This window comes from Physcomitrium patens, chromosome 5, assembly GCF_059467195.1.
Source record: "Physcomitrium patens ecotype Gransden chromosome 5, ASM5946719v1, whole genome shotgun sequence".
NCBI classification, from domain to species: Eukaryota; Viridiplantae; Streptophyta; class Bryopsida; order Funariales; family Funariaceae; genus Physcomitrium; species Physcomitrium patens.
Window position 1 is genome coordinate 16,850,001 of NC_143414.1, and position 24,941 is coordinate 16,874,941.

The following is a 24,941-nucleotide window of genomic DNA, read 5'->3' on the forward strand; positions in this document are numbered from 1 at the left end:
AAAAAGTGAATCTTCAAAATGATGTGCTTGTTTACATGTCCTTTTAGTGTTTGAATATCAATTTGAAAATTCCAAGCTTTAGTGGTACTCAATGCAAATAATTGAAAGAAAAATCATTGTTGTATCTTGATTTGATTGATTTATTTATTTATTGTGATACTTTATCTATCCTTTTCTTTCTCATTTCTCTGGAATATTAAAGTTGGCTTTAATATATATATATATATATATATATACACACACATATACATGTATTATTATTTTTTTATTTCGGAATATTCCAGGTGTTTAGAAACATGGGAAGGAAAATCTATCCAAGCTCCTAGGGCTTTAAAAGCATCTATTTTATTTATGTATCTATTTATTTACTTATTATCGTTTTTTTTTTCTAACTACATAATTATCCCTCAATTTAATTTTCAAGAATTGATATAGAATCCAATTCTAATCTTCAACAATCACCATGTTTAACAAGTTTTTAGTTTGATTACATTTTATAACTGATTCATCATCATAAACATTATTGGTGCTCCTACATTTAAAAGTTGTTGTTGTTGTTGTTGTTGTTGTTTTTTCTTCTTCTTTTTTCATCAAGAGAAAAATTACATACAATTTTACTTTTGGAAATGGAAATACAAATCAAGTTTCAATCATGCTCTAATGTACATGAGCCTTGTATCAGAAATTAATTACAACAACATACATAATGTCTTAAGTTAATTTATCATTTTTATTATGCAATTTAAAAGAGAGCCAAATAAATGAAATAGTATTCAATGGTATATAATTTGATTTTTTTGAACAAGAATAAGAAAGAAAGAAATTCATTATATATATATATATATATATATATATATTGAAAAAAAATTAAGTTAAATACACCTCCAAGTAATGCAAATTTTCAAGTTAAAAAAATACCATTGAATTTACCCCCCCCCCCAAAAAAAAAAAAAAAAAACCCCGGTGTGGAGCATCCTTATGATGTGTAGAAACAACCCCTATGGCCACGTTCGCTCACAGGCTCCCCACAACCGAGCGACAGTTCCACCCGGAATCCGACTCTCGTAAACCCGATGTCGTCGAAGGGCAAAAACTCATCCAATATCTCATCCAAAACACCTTCCTCTCATCGAACGGATGAATGATTTTGAGAACGCACATGGGAACGGAGACGAACCGAATGGAACGAGGGTAGGGGGGAGGGCTGCCCGTAGAGGACGGCGCGGGGGCCCCGCGCAGCGGCTCCGACCGTCTGCCCGGGGCGTCCAGTGGCCAGGCCGGGCCTAGCGCGGGTTTTGCTTCTTCTTCTTCTTCTTCTTCTGCTTCATGACTGAGCTGCTGCTGCTAGATCTACCTCACCTCACGTCGTAGAAGCAGCAGCAGCGCACCTGTGCCCTGTGATGAGATGGAGAATACAGATCTGTTAAGAAAGAGGTCGAGCGAGAGAATGTGTTCACGCATTCTGGGAATCTCGCGGAACGGCTCCGTTCGCGGGTGTTCTGCAGCGGTTTGGTGGACTGGGTCGCAGTGCCCAATCAGAGTGGGCGGAGTGCACGGTGTTTGCCTGAATGCTGAGCTGCGTCATTGACCCACCTCTCTTTGCTTTTAATAAACCCCACACCAATCTCTCGATACATCCTTCCGAAACTCTCAATCCTGCCGTGGCGTGATAATTTGGGACTCGGTTTAGAGAATCGGTGCCATCCAATCTGGTGAATCATTCCAGGATCCACATGTGCAAGAGATCAGACGCCGGTTTCGGAAATGAAATTGTGAGCAGGGCCAGAAGGTGATACTTTATGTGGGCAACAAGAAAGGGGGTGCAGCACCAGGGAAGGAGGAGGGGACAGGACCCCACCCCGCTCCGCACGGCGCGGTTCGCACCAGGTCAGTGGCAGAGGGCGTTTGATGGCTGATGAGCTTCTCGCCAGAAGCTCTGGTGGAGAATCAAGCATCCTCCGGTCGCGAATAACTGAGAGAGCGAGTGATGTTATCAACCCTTCACTGACAGAGTGGGAGTCGTTTTTCCACCTGGGATGACGGGGTCCACAAAATTGGTGCTGCGCTGGAGGCCCCCAGAGTGGCGAATCAATCCTCGCAATACCCGGTTGTGGGTTTCGCCTATATAAACTGGCGCTCGGGCATTCATTTGCGTTGGTTGAGGTTCGTTGGCGTGATGTGATGCTTAGCAAGAACAGCCTTGTTCAGGACTACAGACGCCGTTGGCGCCAGCCTCTTGGTAGACATGGCGGAATAAGGACATCCATCGCGTGATCAGCGGTGTCGGGGAGGGGGGAGGCTTGGGAGGTATGCTCCGGTGACGATGTGGCTCTTTCTCGGTCGATGACATGTAATTGTGGGTGCGATTTGCAGAAGCGCTGTTTTTAAGGACTGTCTTGGCAAATTGGTTGGGGGTATCGCAGGTGACAGCCCCTGATTGCACACCGGAGCCTGGTGCTTTTGATGGGGGAGGCGTTTTAAGGCGTTTGGCTTAGAATCTATTTTGTGGGTTTCTGAAATTTCCCGCTCGTCGTGGTTTTCGGTGAAATGTTAGCGGGATAGTGCCGATGCATATTATCCAGGGCAGGTGTCTCGACATGCCTCTCCTTATTTCAATTGGTAGCGACGCTACGATTGGAGTTTGATTTTTGAGGAAGTCATCTTAGGATACCCGTCAGAGCGTGCCCTTGAGAGTGCTTGGGTACGGGAGTGTAAGATCTGTGCCCAATTCACATGCCAGCGAGTTTATGGCGGTGGCTGCAGTTGCGCTGACAGGCCTGACTCAGAGGCCAACTTTCTCAGAGGGTACGTTGACCCCTTTGCCCATTCGGCGGCGAGGAATCAAGCTTCCGGCATTGGGAAGTACTGTTGCGTCCACGTCATGGCAGAAGAGGCGCGGGAGGCGACGGAAGGTTGCACCCAAGCGCAATCAGAAGACGGTTGATCCGGAATTCGACTTGGTCATTGTGCCCGCGGATGGGATCTCCATGTCTGGGTCGGAATCCGATGTGTCCGACTGGTCTGTGGGCTGGTTCGAGCCCCACCACAATGGTTTCACCACCGAGAATGAGATAGAGGATAGCTTCGCGGTGCTGGTTCCCTGCTATGGCGCACCATCTCCCAACATGGCGTCTGCTGCGAGGTCTCCTTTTAAAGCAGAAGAGCAGCCTCCTTGGGCCGCTGTGCTCGCTAATCTCTCCAAGCATGCCACTGAAGGTAAATTCTCCTCTATTCTATGTAGAATTTGTATGTTCCTACAGTCTAATTTAAAGATTGTCGTTTAATTGGTGCCCTCATGCTGGGTAACATGGTCTTAGTGATGAACAAGGATGCATGTATCGTGCGGGTATCGTGGTCTTTGTTTAGGTAGGGCACTATTCTTGTAATGTGGATAAGAGTCGAACTTCATAACTTGGGAGCTATGGTTTGAGCATAGCCCATGGATGTTTAGACTGGTGATTTCTTCTTGCGAAGTTTATACCTCCCCCGACTTATGCATTTCCCGTTTTCTATTCAGGCAAAGTGTTAATTCTGTCTGAAATTTGTGTTTGTAGAGAACAAAAGGCATTTGGAGAATTGGCTTGCGTGCCTGTGACAGTATTTAACAACCTTACAAGCGGTGGTATTGTGAGTCATGGAGGGCAATTGTTGTCTATTCAAGCTCCCATTACTCATCAGCATGGATGCTCTCTCCCCTTTGTACATAAGCATCCGAGGGATTCACTGCTAGGAGAGAGGAAAAAAAGAAGAGAAAAAGTCGGCGTTCCAGGGGGTTCAATTCCTAGGCCCTTTCGTAAAATGTTACATATGACAATTGGTTGCCGCGTTGTGTTAGTATCAGTTCGACTGACTAACTAACTAACAAGTACCGTCATCGAAGCGAACATTATCTGTACAGTAGACTAGTGTTACGTAGTTCGCCTTCGGAGACGAGCACAAGAAAATTCCATAAATTCAAAAGTAGTTGTCTGGGTTACGAGGATGGATTGTTTGAGTACGTGGAGGTTACTTCAGAGTCTAGATTGGACGCAAGTACTGCTCCTCTTGGTGGTATGATTCGCTGCCATTGCATCAAACGAGGGGCACCAGATTCTGGATCTGGCCTCAGCACTCTTGGTGTCATGTCTCGCTGCAGAGGAATATATATATATATATATATATACATATACATATCGATATATATATATATACCTCGCTTCATGTATATATATGCACATACAAAAACACATATTCACGGAGTCTGGAACAGAAGCCTCCAGGTTTTGGCTTCGCAAGAGGACCATTTTGTGTTTCTTATCCAAACTGAGAATAGATTTGTCTGTCGAATATGACAAACAGCTTGTCCTTTTCCTGACACCTTTGTGCTAATATCTTATTCTGTTATGTCTAAAGAAATTGTAGATCATGTGATGAGCGGCCCAGAAGTGCACTGAAGACACCAGGACAGAACCTACATCCGACACAGCTCTCACCTTTTTTCCTCCAACGCCAAACCTTGAGTTGCCTTCGTATTTACGCCATTCACTGCCGTGTCCCATAAACTTTTGTGCTGAGTTTGAGTTGTCTCTGACTACTGCAAGCTTTGTTGCTGCATAAGTTTTCCAGATAACAATGGTGTAATATGCACTCGACTTGGTTGGTAGAAAAATAATTGTGGATGATGGCAACTTGAATTGCGAATTTGAATCACTCTGGAATACTAAAATAATATCTTCATATATATTGCTTACTGCATATTAATTATACTCAGTATCTTACACACTCACACACACACATATATATATATATATATATATGAAATTTCTGCCACATATATTTAGCTCAAATAAAACATTATAAAATCAATACTCTACATCAACAAGATTATTATAATTTAATCAGTAATATTGCTGAGTATGAGTATTAATGAATAAGCTATTAAAGTAAATATGATAGTTTATTAAGAAGCAAAAACATCACCGTCTAAGAACTCCTAAATTTAACACTCTACTATATTTTTTCTTTATTAAGTTTAGGACCATCAATTTAAACTTTGACTTTGTTGTCTTTAAGATGAAACACACATATATATGTATGTATATATATATATATATATATATATATATACATACATATACACTCATGTTTCAATTTATATGTTAAAAATTAATATAAAATTTTGCAAATAAAATTATATTATTTTGTGCAACTGCCACAAAGTTAATGTGATTAGCATTACTCCCCAATCTTGTACATGCAACATATGCAATTTTTTTTAATATATAAAATCCTTAATTTAAAAATTTAAAAATTTAAATTTTGTTTGGCAATATAGGTTTTTGTTTATAATAAAGGATTTTATATCTTACTACCTCCTTTTGAAATCCAATTGCATATAGAAGTATCACCACATATCTTATTACTATCTATGGTCTTTCCACCATTTGATGTGTTACTTTCTAATCTACTTATAGTGAATTGGGAGAAATTTTAAAATCATTTATTGATATTTTTTGTTGGTGGGTGGGCCATAAAATAATCTTACATGATTATGACTACTACATCAACTTAAAAGTATAAGATTTGTGCCACCAAAGTTAGTTGTCTTGTAATTGTTTTTGGATGTTTACTTTGATATAAAAAAAATGAGGGTTTGATTTTTTTTTTTTTTTTTTTTTTTTTTTTTCTTCTACAGTAAATATTAAAGAAAATCTCACCTTATTTCATCCTTCTAAAAAATAAATTTTGATGACCATTTATTACTGTCATAGAGGTTGAGTAGATCTTTTATAGTATGGTTCGTTTCAATCTGAGTTTGAAGCACATGAATGATCATTTTATTAACATACAACTTTTTTGTAACTGCAAACACATTATTTGAATCTCTAATTTCATAAAATTTTTATTGAAATTATTCTTTTGATAATTTAATATTTTTTAAGAATGAAAATCTCATTTTCCTTTTAAGATTAACATATAATTTCTTTATAAGTATAGTAGAATCTAAAGTTATGTATGTGCATTTTCATTTAAATTTTTATTTCATATAACACTTCCTTAAAATTTTATATGTCAGGATTTAAGTCAAAAATTCAAAATTGTTTGTTGTCTCTATGTATTTGTTAGTACCTAATGTATACGCTATACAGATACCTAAAAAAAAAAATATAAAAATCTATAACTTCAAAAAATTATTAGTAATCTTTTTTACTGATTCACCTTTAAAGATTTTTACATAAATACATAATAGTTTATTGTATGGAACTTAATTCTTTTGTCATCATTGAATATTACAAAGATCATTTATAGTAGACTAGCTTGTTACAATTATATTCAAGTGCAGAATCATATCAAAGGTTGATTTTGCTATAATTAATATTAGGTTTTCTAGTTTTGAAGTAAAAGCCAAATTCATTTTTATTTTATTTTTATATAAGAATAATAAGTTTTACATAAATACAATAAACTATTATGTATTTATGTAAAAATCTTTAATAAATTAGTAAAAATTTCATATAAATGAGAAGTTATGATAGATATTTAAAGTATTGATTTTGAATTTTTGGTTTGATTATTAAAGCTATGAAACAATGCCATATTCTATTTCATGCTTAATTTCTATTAATGTCTTGTGCATGAAAAAAGATTATTTCTTTTTGCCACTAAAATGATTGAATGGAAGTCAACGTATAAGATCCTACACAAGGTCATACAGAAAAAAAAATACTTACGAAGATCATTCAAGTATTCTTTCTGCATGAAAATTTCAAAATGAGCTTCCTTATTTAATGTCTCAGAACTGTCTTATAATTATATTTATATATCTACATGCTCACAAATAATTTGTAATTCCACTACTACAGTTAAAATACATGTGAGAAAAATCCCATAAACAAAATGAACAAGTTGAAATTAAAATTTGTATTTTAGGACTTGAAGGCACTAAAACAAAGAATGATCCCATCTTTTGTGTGAATTGGTGAAGTTCAAGTAGCATACTATATTCCAGTGAAGTTCAAGTAGCATTCAAAACTTCACTGCATCCTCATCCTCAAGCAATTCTTAGAGCTTTCAAACGTTCATTGCATTGTCATGAGATAAAGCTCATTTGGATCTCATTGAGTTGGTCCTCTAAGGATTCATATATGGTTTGTTCGTTAGTATTCTATAACTTCGGTAGCTACCACTGCTTTGAGTTGTGAAAATCCTCACCCAGACTTGTAAGTTAATCTGAACGAAAAAAACGTGAGAAGACTACGAAACACAGTTCATGAAAAATTGGGAGTCCAAGCCTTCAAGCATGATCTGTGTGTATGTTCATGCAGGTTTTACTTCAGCAGAAAGAAGAACTGTACAGAGAAGCCACCAAAAATCTACCCAAATTGTGGGTACACCTATCAACACTAAGTCTCGATGATTTGGAGTCCAGGGACTCTCGCTAATATTGAAGTCAAATTTCACATACATCAGAGAATGTGGAACCCTGATGCTTTCAGAGGGATGTACACACAAGCACAGCACAACCCTAATCTGTTCCAACATCATCAGCCACTCTGTTCCGATAGCGCCTGGAAACCCGACCACGCTTCCCTTGCCCTGTGGAGTCATCTAAGGTGCTCAAAACCTGATCGTCCTCCATCGTAATTACACCTCCTAGGTTGCCATCCATATCCAAATTAGCTGCAATGTTGACCACTCCATTAAATGGAACTCCCCTAAGCGGATCTACAGTATCGCCCTCGGAGTCGTTACCCATTACCTTGCTTGGAGCTTTGGAGCTTCTTTTAGACACGAGAGGGTTGAAGCTGATTTTGGTAGACGCCAAGGGACCTTGAGATTCCACACGTGCATCTTCCTGCTCACTAGTAACCATATCTTTAGCTGACGAAGTCACTGCCCTAGTAGCCTGAAAGGCTGCTAGATTTGCATGCTCTTCATCCTCTTCTGACCAATCCAATGTGTAGTGGATATATTTCGATGGGTTCTTCACGTAATCCGGGACTTTACTGGATCTATTTGTTGATGTCGCAACTGTGGACGGACCATCAGCACTTCTAGTTGATAGCACTGGATCTTCAGACATGAGGTACACACTAACTGTTTGCAAAGGTTCCTGCTCATCAGATCTTCCAGCGTTGAGCTCAACTCCTGCAACCTCGCCCACGGAAAATCTCACACGTTTTTTAGGCTTTCGCTCATTATTACTATCAGCGGTCCCTAACTCTCCAGGTGCTTCAACTCTAGCTTCTGCTGCCGCCTGGTCCTGATGTCCATCACTGTCGATGACCATAGCTTCTACTTCATCGTTCTGTACAACTGGCAGACTTGCAACCAAGCTAGAATCCTCTCCAGGATTCGATTGTCTTATTTCCGATTCCTTGGTGGCAGCCTCACGATCATCCTCCTCAAGTCGTGCTAAAGCAGCTTCGTGGTTGGCACGGCAGTCACGATGACTTGCTTGACGCATTTCAGTGAAAGAAGTTGGCAGTGGATTTAACTGCTGGCCATTTGCGCCGTAATTCCAAACTTGATTCATAAACAACCGATCGTTGATACCTACTACTATTCCCGCTGCTGCTCTATCATACTCGTCTTCCTCATCCGCAAAGTCAAGGGTGTCGTCCATACCCACCATTTCACGCACCTCCCTTACATCGTCGTCGTCGTCGTCATCCTCTTCACGAGGTTTAGAAGGATCTGACGAACCTGGACCTCCTATCATTTGACTTGTACTACCAATGACTTCTGCCTTACTTGGTGTATTCCCACCTCTCTTCTTCCGCTTCACGACTCGGTTGTGTTCTTTCACATCGTCGTCGTCCTCATCAACATCATCGTCGTCTTCACTCTCTAACTCCTCCAGATCTTCCAGTCCAAAGAAACTTGTGTTCAGTCTCTCGCCGTGGTTCGCACGGCGCTTATCTCTTTCAGACTTCAAAAAGTCTGCTTCTTCTTCATCGTCATCACTGTCAGGCTCCTCGGCTCCACGTGACCCCTTACCGGACTTCTTAGAAACAGATCTCTCTTGTACACGCCACAAACGTATATCTCCATCGCTTACAGCACCATTTAGAAAGCCAAATGTCTTATCTAAGCGGGACTCAAATGAAGCTTCCATGCTCATTAATTCCGTCTGCAACGATAGATGCCGGAATAAGAAGTCCGGAAATCGACTGAAAACGTAAGTTTATACTCTTCTGCAAACAAAGCAAAACACTACATCAGTAAACTAATAATCTCAACCTCGCGAACGAATTCTCGCCAGAATCAACTTTCACTATCTCAAACGTGACCAATCTCGCCGTCAAGCTGTGCAGCGCGAACCCTTATCCTCCAAACGTCCGAAGCAATAATTGCATAAACCGCCCTCCACTCTCTCATCACAGCAAAACATCTTCACACCACAAAATTTCCAAAAATTGTACAGCGACGAAATAAACCCGTCCCCTCCTCTTAAAATGAACGAACACAAACGAATAATAACACACAATTCTAACAAAACCCCTCAAACCCTAGCCCTAAATACGCGAAAATATACAAGAAAAAACCTATTCACGTATTCCCACGCCATCACTAAACAACATAGGCACGGCAGTCTTAGAAACAGGAAATGGAACCCCCCAATTGAACACGAACCAAAAAAGAAACGACAACACCAGCAATTACCGCACCTTCCAGAACTCAATTCTATTGTCCGAGAATGCAAACGAGTTGAACTCACCTTTCAACCACAATCGTGGTAATATTCAGCTTGTGGTTACGATCCCCCGAAAGCGCGGCTCTCCGAAGCACTGTAATGACCAACAGCGCGCCGAAAAACCAACATGAACGGCATTCGATCGGTGAGAAAAATCATTTGACACAATCGATCGATCTTGCAAAACAATCTCTAGGGCGAGATGGACAGTGGATTGTGGGCCATGGTGCGGACACGGGGCCGATATGTCCTAAAACCGTGGCCGCGCTACCGGTGTCCGTCGTGACAGTTGGACTGTTGTCCACGTGTTCAACCACACTTATCTACGTCATCGAGATCCTTTGAAGAGGCAGTTTGATTTCACACTACCCGGGCCACCTTCAATTCGACTAGTAAATACCTGGCTATGTAAGGCATGCGAATGTGAATGCACATCGCCCTTTGCTTCTCTTTGAAGTGGGTTTTTTGGAGCCACTTTAGGGTACTACTTGTGCTTTAGGGTTTTTATTCTTGTAAGGTTTGTTGAGGAATTTGTGCAAGGGTTCCTACCAATCAAGCAAGGTTTCTCTTCCTGTCTTGGAGAATTTTCTTGTAATTTGAAGTAGATGGTATTGTTGTTGTAGGTCTAGACAATGAAATAGTACCTAAGGAAGTTGAATAATTTCAGTAATGGATTTAGAGACATTTTTATATAACATGTGTTTTTGAAGATAATGAATGAAATTATTGTGGCTTTGTATTGGGTGAATTAGATCATGAAAAGAGCTATATGCACTCCAACATAGACTATTTGTATCATGGATATACTATACAAGAGACCGAATAAGAAGTTGAATAAAAGAGTTTCAACAAGAAGCTAGCAAGAACTTAATTAAACTAGATGAATATAAGATGCAACAATACAAATGGAAGAGAAAATAAAATAATTAATACTTGGAATGCATCAATTCAATTTACCACCACAAGGATCAATAAGATTAATTAAAAATTAAGATATAGAGATGATTAGAGTTGCTTCGACAACTACATTAAATTATATTACTTCTTTTGTCGTTGAATATCATTCAAGCATCACTACAAGTATTAGAAAACCAAGAATTGTCTTCTCTGAGAAGTTTAATGGTATAAGATCAAAGTTTTGAAGATTTATCAATCTAGTACAATAAGTGCTTAAGCTTCAACTTTAAAGTTACCCAACTCCAAAATCACAAGTCTCATTAATTCATATATTACTTTCATATTTAGCTTCATCATGATTTTTTTTTTTTTTTTTTTTTTTTTTTTTTTTTTTAAAGATGTAATCCAATATTAAATAATATAAAGGATTTTTTGACAAAATTTTGATCAATGTATAAAAAATATGCTATAATTTGTATTGCAATCAATAAGATTTGTAGTTTTTTTTTTTTTTTTTTTTTTTTGTCAAAATAATCATTTAGTATCATTATATGTTTTACAATTTTAATAATTTGTAATTGATATCAAATGAGATGATGTTGTATTCATCAACCAATTTTTTTTTTATAGATTGCAATATGAGGTAAAGAAATTGATATTAAACTTACTTGATCTTATAGTATTGAATAAAAAAATTAAATTTGTTATAAAGTATAATAATTAACTTTTTAAATTTTGATCTAAGAGGGGCACAAGTATGACTTAATATCTTTACAATTTAATTACAATACTAATATCTTTTAAATACATATATTTGAAAGTAGAAGACATGCATATAAATGTAATATATTTTATACCTCTTACCAAACAAGAAAATATTTGATGATATGAAAAAGGATTGTCCTTATATTGTAGAGAAGGTAGACTTATTGTTCAATATTATCCAAAATAGACAATAAATTATAAAATAAAAGGCATGATTGTTAATGAAGATGATATGTTGAAAAACAAATTTATCTAACAACAATAGAAATTTTGTCACTAGAAGCTTATACAATACTTGGCACATGCCATATTTTCACCTTATTTTACATTAGATTTTTATTTATGACCTAAAAATCATACAACTTTTATCTTCTTAGATTCAAGAGATCTAACTTGTTTTTTGGATGAAGACTTTATAAAAAGATATAGGATATTTTTAGTTAAAAAATTAAGCTTATATATATAGAAGTCATAAATAATTATTTTTTTTATCTTTTTAAGATTTTATTTATAAAATTATTCCTATAAATGTAACAACAAATGGTCATAATAGCTTATTAATATTTAATATTATTAGATATTCTTTTAATCTAATTATTTTAGATTTATCTTGATTAAAAAAATATAATCCTTTAATAGATTGGATTTCTTGTAATCTCAATTTTTCCATATTATAATCAAGACTTTTGCTAACTAAGTAGAAAGTATCAAATCTAGTATAACCAAATTCTTATTTATAGGTGTAAGAGCTTTTTTACATGTTGCAAAAAAAAGTCTATATTTTTTTATTTATGCCACATTTATTTCAAATGGAAAAAAAAATTTAAGCTCCAATTCAATTTGATATAAGAATTATCAAGACGTTTTTTTTTAAAAAGCACATATTTTTTTAAAATACCATCTATATAATTATTTAATTAATTTATAAGAAGGTGTTTAATTGTTATTACGATTAATCTATAGCTTATCACAACCAAGTTCTACTTAAAGAATATATTGATAAGAACTTTCATATATACTATCTTTTATATATACTATTTTAAAAAATATGCAGCAAAGTTCTATAAGTCATCCAACACATATCCAACTTGCAGAATATATGTCTAATTTATATGGCAAGTTTTTAATATATGTGCCACATGGCCAATTTGTACTATAAGTAGCCAAAATATATAGTGTGTGGCCAATTTGTAAAACAAGTATTTAATATGTGCAATATATCATCAACTTATTGGCTTAATTTTCAACCTATGAATTAACCACAAATACTTCTAAAGTCAAATTTGTATCTACAAAGCTATTAAGAAGTTATTCTACAAGTTATAATCAAACTTATCCACTTTTACTTACTAATATCTAATTCTTCCTGTCATAGCAATTATTAGTATTGATATATATATATATATTACACCTTTTTTTTGAAATGCATTCTATAAAGAATAATGATCACATGTTGAAGAAGTAAAAAATGCGACAAATTGTATTTTCTACATATTCTAATCTTTGTTTCCTTTGAAGGTAATTCATGGATTCTATCAACTATTGATAGTGTTCCATGTTAAGATAGAAAGATTACCTTATTGTTTTATAATTTTTGAAGCTTTTATAATTTTTTAATAATGAAATATTTAAAAAAATCATCAACAATGGTTTCTAGATCCAAGAATATCACTAAATATCAAGAGTCTTTTTGAATAGAATTTTCTTTGAGTAGGAAAATGTACCATGTTATTATAGGCAAACTTTGCCAATGGCAAAATAATTGTCTAATCTTCTTCATGCTAGTTGATGGTACATCTCAAATACTACTCTAATACTTGATCCATCCATTTTATTTGTCCATCAGTCTAAAGATTGAAGACCAAAAATAATTTTATATTCTTTAATATCTTTAAGATATTTTAAAAAAATTTATATATAAATTAAGTCTTTTTATTCAATAGAATATCTTTTGACAATCTGTAATAGCGATAAATATCATTAAAAAAGATCTAATAGTTTCTTCATGTGTAATAATTTTTATATATAGTACAAAATGATTCATCATAATAATCCAATCTATTATTACAAATATAGTCATAAATACTTAAAATTAGGAGATTTGTGATAAAATCCATAGAAATATATGACTATAGTTCTTGTATTGGAAGTGGTTGAAAAAATCTATAAACTCAATAATGAGTTTTTTATTTTTATTTTTTTATTATATATATATATATATTATCTCAAACAAATATCATATGATTATACAAAGTCTTTTATTGTCTTATAAATTTGAGGCTATCAAAAATCTCTTGAGATAAACTCTAACGTCTTATTGAATCCTAAATATCCTATAACTTGAAAATTGTGATAAGCTTGAAGAACATGTAATTTTGCTTTATCTTTGATATCATATAAGCGTCTTTTGAAATAAAGAAAATTATTCTTTAATTTAAACTACGATGTATCATAAGATTTAGAAGAATTATTTTTAATATCATGCACAAGTGAATTTGAAGACATACTTGATTGAAGTTAATCAAAAAATATTGAAGCAATAATCAATGTTCATTTCATTGGTCAAAGATAAAATTATTGTAATTTCATTTTTTTTATTTTTTTATTTTTTTTATTGTCAATCAAAAGTAACATCTCTTTTTCTTAGTGCAAGATAAGAATGCTTAGAAAGGGCATCTAACAAATCTTATTATTTTTCTAAAAGATATTGAATACAAATCTTAATAAAGACATGTTTTAATGGGCTTGACAATAATTTAAAATGTGTGTTAGCATAAAATACTTGATATTCTTGTGATTTGTATAAAGAATCATAAGACTATAAGGCCCTTTCAAATATTAACATCATTCTTGAAATGAATCCATAATTGTAAAAAGTTCTTTGTTGTAGATTTAGTAATTGATCTTGGTGGCTAAAAATTTTCTTAAATAAAAAGTGATAGGATGGAGTTTGTTATTTGTTTCCATTTATTACAACACCACTTTTAAAACAAAGTCTCATGTATTTTTTTTTCCATAAAATATGCCTTAAAAAAGTCAACATGATAGAAGATTGGTACTATAACAAAAAATTGTATATATGAGAGTTCATATATCACAAATTGAGTTGGTTCCACTCAAAGAATATATTGATAAGAATTCTCATGTATACTATCTAATCAACTTTATTACCAAAAATAGATAAAATCCATGTACAAGAATGTAGCAAGTGCCAATTAAGCACCTATCTTTTGAAATTGATGTAGCATATGTCTTCATGGTTCATAAGATCCAAAACTCTAGAAGTAAATCTTAAAATAAAATAAGAAAAAAAATAAAAATAAAACTTAATTACACTAATATGTGTAATTCTAAATTTTGCACAATTGTTTAAGCATTACCACAATTGCACATGATAAATTTAGTTTCTACTTTTACCTTTGATTAAAAAAATACAATACTTCCATCTCAACTCTTACTCACTTATATGAAGCTACTTGTTTTAAAACTTCTCTTTGTGCCCCTTTTAAAGGTTTTATATTTCTTTAGTAGAATTCTATCTAGGTATAAAAAAAAATCTAGTTATATACATTTTATTTTTATCATTATTGTTATTATTATTATCTTTTTTTTATTTTTTATTATGTTTTTGTTGTTGTTGTAATATTTTGCAAGTGTTACCACAAATCTTGTTAAAAACTTGCAAAGTAAAACATCTCTCTGAGACATTGAGGTGTGTTCATCCCATGGATCACCTTTTGTTACTTTCTTTGTAAACATTTTTAGGCGTGTCATTATATTTCACAATTGTCTAGGACAACTTATCAGGAAAATAGCCAGTAATTTTCAGTACATTGAGTCCATCACCATCTGCTGCGCATTTGTATTAGTCAGCGTGTCAACACAAACGAAAACAATTCAACATCTACAAGGGAAAACGTGAGAAAACAGACACCAAGTATAAAACTTAGAATCCAGAGAAGGTTTGAAGCCACAAACAGTTCACGTGACCTCAAAATTACCATTGATTGGGAATAATTTACATAATCCAGTTTTGGTTTGCCAATATAATACAAATGGTTGACTGGTGAAACATCCCTCTTCCCACGAGGGCCTTGAAGATTTACCAATCATGTACAATATCAATATGAAATAAGCTTGTCTAACTCGGTCATGTCTATCTACTAATTGGTTCTGTTTGTGAATCCGAGGCAACATCTCCTCTTATCGTATGGGCTTCTAATTCTACGAAACTGGCGGACCGTCGAAGCTTATTTCTTTCAGAAGAAAATGATCTGAATAATCTCTTACCCGGTTTCTTAATTTTTATGGGAGTGCTCCAAAGCCTGCCTTTGTCCTTGTCTTGCTGCCTCCACCTTTTGAACGCTTCCCTGAGCGCTGTGTTGATCGCCAGGAGGTACTGACCCGCGTCATGATCTCGAGAAATAGTGCCTTCGGAGCCATAAGAAGCAGGGTCACTGAGGATCTCCAAAGGATGTGGAGAATTCAGAAAACTTCGTTCAGCGGAACGAACTTCTTTTGCGTATCGCATTGCCTGGCTGTGAGGGTCTTTGATGGTGTCTTCGTAGATATCATGCTTTGGATGCCGAACTGCGTAGAGTGCACCACCAGGTGGAAGAAGAGGATGATGAGGAGCTTGCTGTTGGTCTGGTTGAACTATGTACATCTTTCCCATCCACGCATACATCAATTTCTGCGCAAAACGTATGTTCCTTGAGTCTCAAAATTTTCCAAATGTATACAAAATCAAGAACATGATTAAAAAAACAATTTCCAATTTTCTCATTGTGAAAAGAATGAATTTGTATCTTTCTAAGGTCATAAATCACCATACACAACATTTGAGTTTGAAAGTACTCCATAGATGTGTCCATTCATGTTCACTAGAAAAAAGAAATTGGAGATTGTCTATAAATGAATCTAGAAATTCTCTGTTTTGAGGTAATAACCGTGAGTTATCATGTATACTCGAACAAAAAATTGATCAACGGCTTTTTCAAATTGGGAATGTGACAAAAAGATATGATACCTGTTGTTGAAGGCACGGTTGTTTTCGAAATGTCCCATTGAGTCGTTTCAGGACTTCGATAACCTGATCAGGGTAATGACAAGCAAAGGCTCGAGGAACAAGGTCGTAGTGCATCACCACTGACTGTACGTGGCTTAAAGGGAAACCAAGATGCTCAAGCAACCAGTCACCTCCGCACATAACACCGCATGTACCAAAGGTATATACTGGTAATATTGCAGATAGGGGAAGTACTCCCCGATGGCGGAGCATGAGAGTCAACAGAGTTGATAAACTGCCTCCCAGAGAATGACCTGTAAAATAGAATTTGGCATCGTTACCATGTTTAACCATATGAGCTTGAATCAGGGGCGTAAGTTGTTCATATAACCCCTTAGCAGCTTCATACATTCCTCTATGCACCATTACGCCCCACTCAGGGTCCTACAAAACAGAATAACCAATGGAAGGTCAGGTCAAGCATATGGTTGTTCAGCAATTTTCTCATGCATACTTCACTCCCGCAATGCAACGTGAACGCAAACGAATAATACAGAGTTACCGCATTAAGCCACTCAGTGGTATGGAATAAGGGGAAAGAGAGCGAGTCTTTGAGCATTAAAAATGAAGAGTTTCACCAGATATTCTCCCTCATGTTTAACTACAAACATAAAACTTCACGTAATATATTTAGATGCCCGAAAACGAAACCAAACTCCACAAGAAGACAGGGTTTCATACCTCAAATGTACACGACTCAAAAATCAAATTCGCTTGCCATGACGCGAGAGAGTCAGACCCTTGGATGACGAAGTATCTTGTACTTGTCTCTTCTTCGTCACATACAAACCACTCACTTGGACAGAATGCGTCAGATTGCAACACTTCAGCAACTGCGTCTTTGGTTTCTTCCTCAGATGTGAGTAACTTAGTTGCAGTTGCCGCTGCTGCAACTGGAGAAAGTTCGTCTTCAAGACTCTCAGGCTTCATATTACAACTGTCTTTCAAGGCCCTCGCTTCTGAAGTACCTATCTTACTGGTTTCTGCTGAAAGCACTTCCTTGTCTGTTGATAACTTAGCAGCTTTTTCTGCACTTTCTTCAATATATTCTTCCCATTCTGAAAATGTATAGAAGTCCTCGGCAACATCATCGAGCTCATCATCTTCTTCCAGAACTGCTTGCTCAGAATCCGATTTCTTAAAAGGAAGAAAAGACTTGGTCTGAGAAGCGAGGTACGAGGCGGCTGCAGCAGCCATGGCGTAAGTGGATTTTGCAGGATTCAACTTTCCAATTTCTGTTTTCACTTTACTGCTACTTGTAGGAAGATGGTCCTCACTGCTATCAAAGGCCTTCTCCATCTCTTTGTCTTCGAAAGAGGTTTTTTCCTTCCCCGAAGTGGTTTTTCTTTCAAGTGAAGAAGTGATAAATTGTAACCCGTATAGCTTCGCAAGCTCTTCTTTCTGCCATCCCAAACCAACGTTCCTATATTAACATTACAATACTGCATCACATGATACATTACCATTGCAAAACTTCAGAGAACAATCTTCACGTTGGAACAACAAAAGGAAAATAGCCCAGGTGAGGACACACCAAACCCAGAACTTGAAAGAGAGTTTGTAATGTAATTTGAGATACTTTTCAATATCATCAAAACGATAGTGGTAGAATTACATTACCAAACTCCCATGTAATGATTGGAGATACCAACATCACATCACAGCTGATTTAAATGCACAAAGGACGCGCGTAGAATTCCATGGATTATTACCTTGATTTCGGGAATATAATAAGCCTGATTGCAGAGGTTCGACATTTTAGAAAAGAACTTTAGGTCAGAATATTCCATGCGCTGCAAGAATTCTCCAAAACTGCCTTTATCGTGTACCACAGGGATCTCAAAACCAATTACAGATTTTTTCAGCTTGGGCTCCGATTGCAAATAATGATCACCTCCGCAAACCTCACATCCGCATTCAGGATGTAGCCCAGGAACCCGTACATGATCATCAACTTCTTCGTCGCCAATTTTTGGAAAATCAAAGCCATACTTGCGTAAGTAGACCAAATTCACTATGCTTGGAACCCAGCTCTTCAATCTGTCGCTAATGTTAAAAGTGGTTTCCTCCTTTAACTCTTGAGACCGAGTATCTTCTGCAAAACTCTCCAACCCTTCATTTGTATCTACTTCTCCCAGCCTGGGAGCGGATGACAATGATAAAGGATTACCATTACGTTTTTCGTTTTCTTCCTTTACTACAACTTCCTCCAACTTACTCTGATCGTAGAACCACAGAAACTTCAGAGGAGAAGGCAGCTTATCTCGACTAGGAATTTTTGGAAGCGACAACCGAATAGGCAAGGGCAAGGGCAAGGACTTATTGAATGACGTAGAAACATCAGAGCGGTTTGATTCTCCTTTGGGTTCCCCCTCTGTAGAATTGGATAGGACTGAAGGAGAGGAAGCTAACAAAGATGGTTTCGCGGAGTGCGATTTATGGAATTTCTCAGAATCTTTACTATTTGGAGTATGAATAGAAGAAGTGGAAGCTATAACACCCAAATACGGCCTGTGTGGCCTACAAAGCATGACATTCATGACTACTACTGCTTGTACACTTTTTCAACCACTAGCGGAACACAAACGCTCAGAAATTGCTTCGAAGTCCAAGTAGAATGTCCTCTCTCTTGTATTTGATGAGCATCTGTTAAAAAACCAACATAATAATCTCCCATGTCAGCCCATCTGGACTCAACAGAGTGATGAACAATTTGTATAAATCATGACTGAATTGGAAAAAATTCCAAATTGAACCTCCGGACCAGAGGATTTCTTAGTTAGATAGCAGTGAATTTGGTGGAATCACGGTTACACCAACAATTATCATCCACCAGGCACAACCTACACAAACATCTTCGATTATCGTCCTATTTAGTGAATAACTTTCCATGGACAGCGATCGAAAGTAGATAAATTCACACAAAGTACCTAACACGCAAAGTGCATCAGAAAATATTTCATGACTCAAGCAACATGTAGAAGGGAACAGCGTCGATTTGGTAACCACCCAGACCAAATAGCGAAGTCCGCATTGAGAATTCCCATCCCAACTGAATACACGAAATCACAACCCGTAACTGCTGAAAAATCTGAATCATAATTTTCGACAGTTACGAACTGAAATACAATCACCATACTCCTAGAATTAAAACCAAAACACAACACAACAAAACACAGTCTCGTATAACAAAGCACAAAATAGCCGCTATCCTCTGTCTCAGATAAATCGATGAAAAGGCTCTTCGCAAACCAAGCTACCGAGACCATGAGCAACCAATTCCCTCAAGCAAGAAGCTCACCTGCATTGAACTCAACTCGATCGCTGAATGAATCTGATCAAAACTTTCGCAAATCTATGGAACATTCACCATGAGAAATCGAGTGGTACATTTTTAACTCGTCAAAAGTTTCATCACCATTGAAATCAACGTTCCTGGAAGCGGAACCTACAGGAGAGAGGGAGTGGGCGGAAAGAACGATACTAGAGCCAACTGCACGAGCCACAATAGGGCCAGGCTACAGTCATAAATTAAAAAAATATAATGAGGGAGATAGTTTATCATAATACACATCATACAGAAGGATCCAATACTCATCGGCCTAGTCCACGTCGCAGGCGCAGGAATTGACACCTTGACTAGAAGGCTAAAGTGGAATGAAAAGGCGACAGAGGTGGCACGCTCTGAAAGAGCTATGCAGCCTCCGGATGCTACGGCGGCGGCTTCATTCACAAACGTTTAGAGAGGTTGAATCTGCACCGCCGCCTTCTCAAAACCCCTGCCGATGATCACCCTCTAGAATTACTAATTTAGTCTTAAATTCTGCCCTCCACTCAGTGCTGACGGCCCTCCCGTTCGTCGCACATAACAACTTCCGATCACACACTCTTCTCTCCCCTCCTCTCCTCGCCGATCCTTCCTTTGCATCATCCCCGCAGGCTCCTCGACGCAAACCCAAATCCTCGCAGCAAACCCTAAATCCAGAAACTCCACATATTTCTAAATTTAGAAATATCTCGAGGGAACGCTACAAATTGAGACCCCTAGTAGTGCATGAGTTTGATGGATATAAATGGTAATGGTTCACACATTAAACTTGTAGATAGTTAAATTTACACATTATAACTTGTAAAACAAAATAACAATATAAAATCAAAATTATCTTTGTCCCAAATTTATTAAACAATACCATGTAAACCTCAAATAATATTTAAAGAATGTAATGCATAAAATTATATTCTTATTTAATTTGGTTTGATATATGTGTGTATATATATATATATATATATATATATATAAGAATATCTATCTTAATATCTTAAGTTTTGTATTAATAAAATTATTTTATTTTTTGTGTTATTGTAGATATGTATATACACATATATTTTACAACTTTGTTAAAACTACCACTAAAAATTTGCAATTGTATTAATTTATTGTTTTGATATATAACAATTGAATATAAAGTTAGTATTTAGTCATAGTATACAATTTCATTAATTGATGGCTAATTTGATACAAGACTTTCATTTTTTTTTATGATACAAAATTTGTTCAAAATTAAATGAAAAATTTCTTATATAATTAAAATTTTAATCTACTTGTACTTTATAAGACCATTATTCAAATATCTATTATGTAAGATAATCACATAATTTCAAAATTTGATCAAAAATTCACTAATGGTAGAAGAATTAAGTAAAGTCAATCTTTTATTAGTTTCAATCATCACAAATTGTAACTTAAAAATACTTCCATGTCAAAAAAGACCTCTCTACTTGCTTACAAACATGTAGAGGTCAATAATATTAAGTTTATAATATTTACTATACTTTTTTCTAGACTCTTTAAATTTTCTTAGACAATTCACAAAAGAAGAAAGATGTAATTATTTTTTTATAATATCTTCAAAAAAATATTTTTATTTTATTTATGTTTTCCTAATTACCTAAGAAATTCTAAAATTTATATACTTTAATGATCTTTTGTCAAGAATACAAATTCAATGAAGGCAAATAAACAAATGAGATTTTTTTCAAAGAAAAATAATAAAATAAAAATAAAAAGATATATATATATATATATATATATATATATATATATATATTTGAAAAGAAATTGGAATGGCTATTGCCAAAAGACAAGAAAACTAGAGACCCTTGAAACTATATTAGAAGCAAGAAAAGAGTTGATAAGAATGAAGAAGGCTTCAATCTGGTATCCATATATACCATCTAAATAGAAGCTACATGTCAATGTTTTATAGGACCTCCAACATATGTCTAATTTGCAAGACATATGTCTTAATTTGCAAGGCAAGTTTCCTATATGTGCGCCACATAATTAACTTATATCAAAAGCTATCAACATGTACAATATATGGCTAATTTGTTGGCAAAGAGTTCAATCTATCAATTACTTATAGACATGTATAAAGGTGAAATTGCACATATGAGCTTCTAAAAAGTATGTCTACAAGATATTATCAAATTAATTTATTTTTATCTATTTTTATCTATTTATATTATCTAGATAACTATGAAATTAAATATGTATGTTTGTGATATTATCTCCGTTTTTAGAGACAAGTTTTACAAAGAATAGTGATTACATGTTGATGAAGTTCAAGATGCAATAAATTGTATTTGCCACATATTCTAATCTTCATTCTTTTCAAAGGAAGTTGATATGTCTTCTTAGCTATTAATAATATCTTATTCTAAAGCGAGAAGACCACCTTGATATTTGATCATTATTAAGGCCTTGGTAACTTCTTTCAAATAAAATATTTATTAAAATAATAGGATTTTTTTTTACTTCTAATAAAATCACCAAACATCAAGAATCTCTTTTATGGCATGATAGCAAATCCATTATATCTTGCTATTTGTTTGAAAAAGAATATATTTTTCTTGAAGGCCTTATTATGGAAATTTAACAAAAAAGTTTAAAGAATATTTTAAAAATATTTTATTAGATTTTAGAAGGTTTTAGAAGTTTTTTAAAATATTTTAAGTAAAGATTTTAGAATATTTTAGATGGTTTTAAAAAGATTTCAAAATATTCCAATAGATTTTAAAAAGTTCTAGAATGATTAAAGAAGTTGTTTAAGAAGATTCTTAGGATTATTTCGTCTTCAAGTGATATGAAAACTTTTTAAAAAGCTTCTTAATACCTAGTAATATTGGAATTGAAGCTAAGAAGATCTTTAGTCCAATAACATGTGTCTTGAAATTCTGCTTCAATTTTTTTGATGTTGATCGTATATTCATCTAATTTAATACTAAAAAATTATTATTATTATTATTATTATTATTATTTTAAAAATTTTATTTCTAATATTTTTTAAGATAATTTTTATTTTTTTAAAGGTTTATTTTTATATTTCTTTAAGTTTTTTTTTTTTTTTTTTTTTTTTTTTTTCTTTGAGATTAATTTATGAATTTTTATGTTTTTTTCAACTTCTTTTAAATTTATTTTGGATTGATTTAATTTTAATCAAGGTTATTAGAAATTAATTAAAGTTTATTTAAGACTCTATTAAACTTGGTAGGATTTTTATTGCATTTTTATTTACCTTCTATAGCTAGGTGCTTGGTGTGTTCTTAAGCAAGAATACACATTATACAACACCATCTCCTTGGACGTAGAAGCTTAAAGAAGTGGTTACATTACAAGCTAAATTGCTTAAAGTCTTGCATTACCATAAAATCTTCCAAAAAATCCCTCAATTTCAATAGTTCTACAAGATAAAAGCATTTAGCATAGTCATAATAGCATATAACTTAGATTCAATAGATTCAACTATACTAACATCTTCTCTTTTGGCCATCTTGAAAGAAAAAATAAAGAAGTTTTTAAATAATACAAATTTAGAAGAAGATAATCTATAATCTCTAAAGTGCTCACATGCTTTCAAATAGAGTGATAATCTACAAGCTATTAAAAAGAATCAAGCTCTAATATAAATAAGAAGGTGGTTTTGAAAAATTGTCATGGATACACTATACAAAAGATCAAACAACAAGTTGAATTAAAGAGTTTCAACAAAAAAGTTAGCAAGAAAAAATTAAAAAATTTGGTATTGATCATGTATTCATTTAAAAAATACTAAAAATTAAATCCTAAATAAATCCTAAATAAATTCTAATCAAATTCTAATTTAATTCTAATTAAAATCCTAATGAACTTTAACCAAAATTTAAATCAAAACCTAATTAAATCCTATTGTATTCCTAATAAAATCCTAATCAAATTTTAATCAAACATTAATGAAATTTAGAAAAAATCATAAATCCTAATGAAATCTTCGATCTTAAATCAATCCTAATCAATCTTTGATAAAATCCTAAATTTTAGTCAAATTCTTAAAAAATCCTATAGAAGATTAAAAATTCCATAAATAATGATTGAACCATAGATTTTGTCTCAAATTTTGCACACCTTGCAAAAACTAAGTTAGCAATAAATATAAAAAATTTGAAGAAGATTTCTCATACTTAATAGACAATAATTTCAAAACTCCACTTGGAAGTTGGCCGGCCTCCTTCTCTAACATTGATGTTTATATTCCTAAGCCATAATTCCTTAATTTCACCATTCAATTCATTCCAAAATTTTTACAATTATTGAAAATTAAACTAACTATCTTTGAGAAAATTATATTTCAATCCAATTAGCGGATTGATAAATGTTTTAGAAATCCTCATCGGGCCTTCAAACTCTAATTTTCTAGACCATAATCTATAAAAACTCTCATACACTTCAATCTAATTGTTCAATTGACGTCAAATTTCTTACACAAATTTACAACAATTACAACAATATTTTTTTTTATAATTTTCACCTATAAATAAGCTATAAAATTCATAAAATCTTAAAATTTATAATTTTTTTTTTTTTTTTTTTAAAATCCAAACCTATTGAGTATATCATTAATTTTGAAAATTCTTCAAAATCTCAATATTAATCCAAATAATATGAAACTAATATTCAAAAATCTTTTCTAAAGTCTGCTTTTGAATCTCATTCTTTAATTGACAAAAGAACCTTAGAATTGCCATAGGTGCAAAGTTTTATGCATTGTGATCTAATTTCAATCTATGTTAATAAAAAACCCTCTTTAAGTATCAATTTTTAACAATTTGAAATAAATTTTGCATTAAATTATTATTAATTCTGTTTTAAACATATCTATAATAATTTCTTATTTCATTTAATTTGATTTGGCTCATTTATGCCTCTATAAATTAATTAGAAGTTCTTTCTATATAATATAATATTAAGACTAAACTTTTTACTATTTTCTGATAATTTATTATTTTTTTTATTATATCTTTCTATTAGGATTTTTTATAATAACATCCATATTTTTATTTTTCACCATATAGCCATATTATCACATGAAAATGATGGCACTTATACCTCAATAAGAAAACTTACCTATTCAACAATATAAGAAGCCTTAGATTGTCTTTTAAAAAAGTTTGATGGCACATGTTCTAAATTTTAAGGATTTCTTAATAAAATTTGAT

The 24,941-nt window shown here is 34.0% G+C and overlaps 3 protein-coding genes across 4 annotated transcripts; 1 reads left to right on the plus strand and 2 right to left on the minus strand.

Moving 5' to 3' along the window:
- Nucleotides 1-2,165: 2,165 nt before the first annotated feature.
- On the plus strand, nt 2,166-4,354 carry LOC112282964 (uncharacterized). Of its 2 annotated transcripts, XM_024521217.3 has the most exons (3): nt 2,166-2,307; nt 2,424-3,216; nt 3,555-4,354. In XM_024521217.3, the coding sequence occupies exons 2-3, from the start codon at nt 2,748-2,750 to the stop codon at nt 3,593-3,595; spliced, it is 510 nt and encodes a 169-aa protein (XP_024376985.1). In that variant the 5' UTR covers nt 2,166-2,307; nt 2,424-2,747; the 3' UTR covers nt 3,596-4,354. The 2 variants fall into 2 exon arrangements, with proteins under 2 accessions (XP_024376985.1, XP_024376983.1); XM_024521215.3 differs by having other exon boundaries at nt 2,166-3,216.
- Nucleotides 4,355-7,257: 2,903 nt separating this feature from the next.
- LOC112282395 (uncharacterized) lies at nt 7,258-9,843 on the minus strand. The gene is made up of 2 exons (XM_024519927.3): nt 9,701-9,843; nt 7,258-9,176 (listed from the first exon to the last, which is right to left on the minus strand). The coding sequence occupies exon 2, from the start codon at nt 9,101-9,103 to the stop codon at nt 7,505-7,507; it is 1,599 nt and encodes a 532-aa protein (XP_024375695.1). The 5' UTR covers nt 9,104-9,176; nt 9,701-9,843; the 3' UTR covers nt 7,258-7,504.
- Nucleotides 9,844-15,290: 5,447 nt separating this feature from the next.
- Nucleotides 15,291-20,291, minus strand: LOC112282394 (phospholipase A1 PLIP3, chloroplastic). Its single transcript, XM_024519925.3, has 5 exons — nt 19,708-20,291; nt 18,119-19,052; nt 17,088-17,807; nt 16,368-16,790; nt 15,291-16,031 (listed from the first exon to the last, which is right to left on the minus strand). The coding sequence occupies exons 2-5, from the start codon at nt 18,944-18,946 to the stop codon at nt 15,495-15,497; spliced, it is 2,508 nt and encodes an 835-aa protein (XP_024375693.1). The 5' UTR covers nt 18,947-19,052; nt 19,708-20,291; the 3' UTR covers nt 15,291-15,494.
- Nucleotides 20,292-24,941: the final 4,650 nt, after the last annotated feature.

Coding starts and splice junctions, on each gene's coding strand:
- LOC112282964 (XM_024521215.3), top strand. CDS start 2,748: ATGGCGGTGGCTGCAGTTGCGCTGACAGGCCTGACTCAGAGGCCAACT. Junction 3,217..3,554: donor CTCCAAGCATGCCACTGAAG/GTAAATTCTCCT, acceptor TTGTGTTTGTAG/AGAACAAAAGGCATTTGGAG.
- LOC112282394 (XM_024519925.3), bottom strand. CDS start 18,946: ATGAATGTCATGCTTTGTAGGCCACACAGGCCGTATTTGGGTGTTATA. Junction 16,791..17,087: donor TTGAGTCGTGTACATTTGAG/GTATGAAACCCT, acceptor TCTGTTTTGTAG/GACCCTGAGTGGGGCGTAAT. Junction 16,032..16,367: donor AACCGTGCCTTCAACAACAG/GTATCATATCTT, acceptor CGTTTTGCGCAG/AAATTGATGTATGCGTGGAT.
- LOC112282395 (XM_024519927.3), bottom strand. CDS start 9,103: ATGAGCATGGAAGCTTCATTTGAGTCCCGCTTAGATAAGACATTTGGC.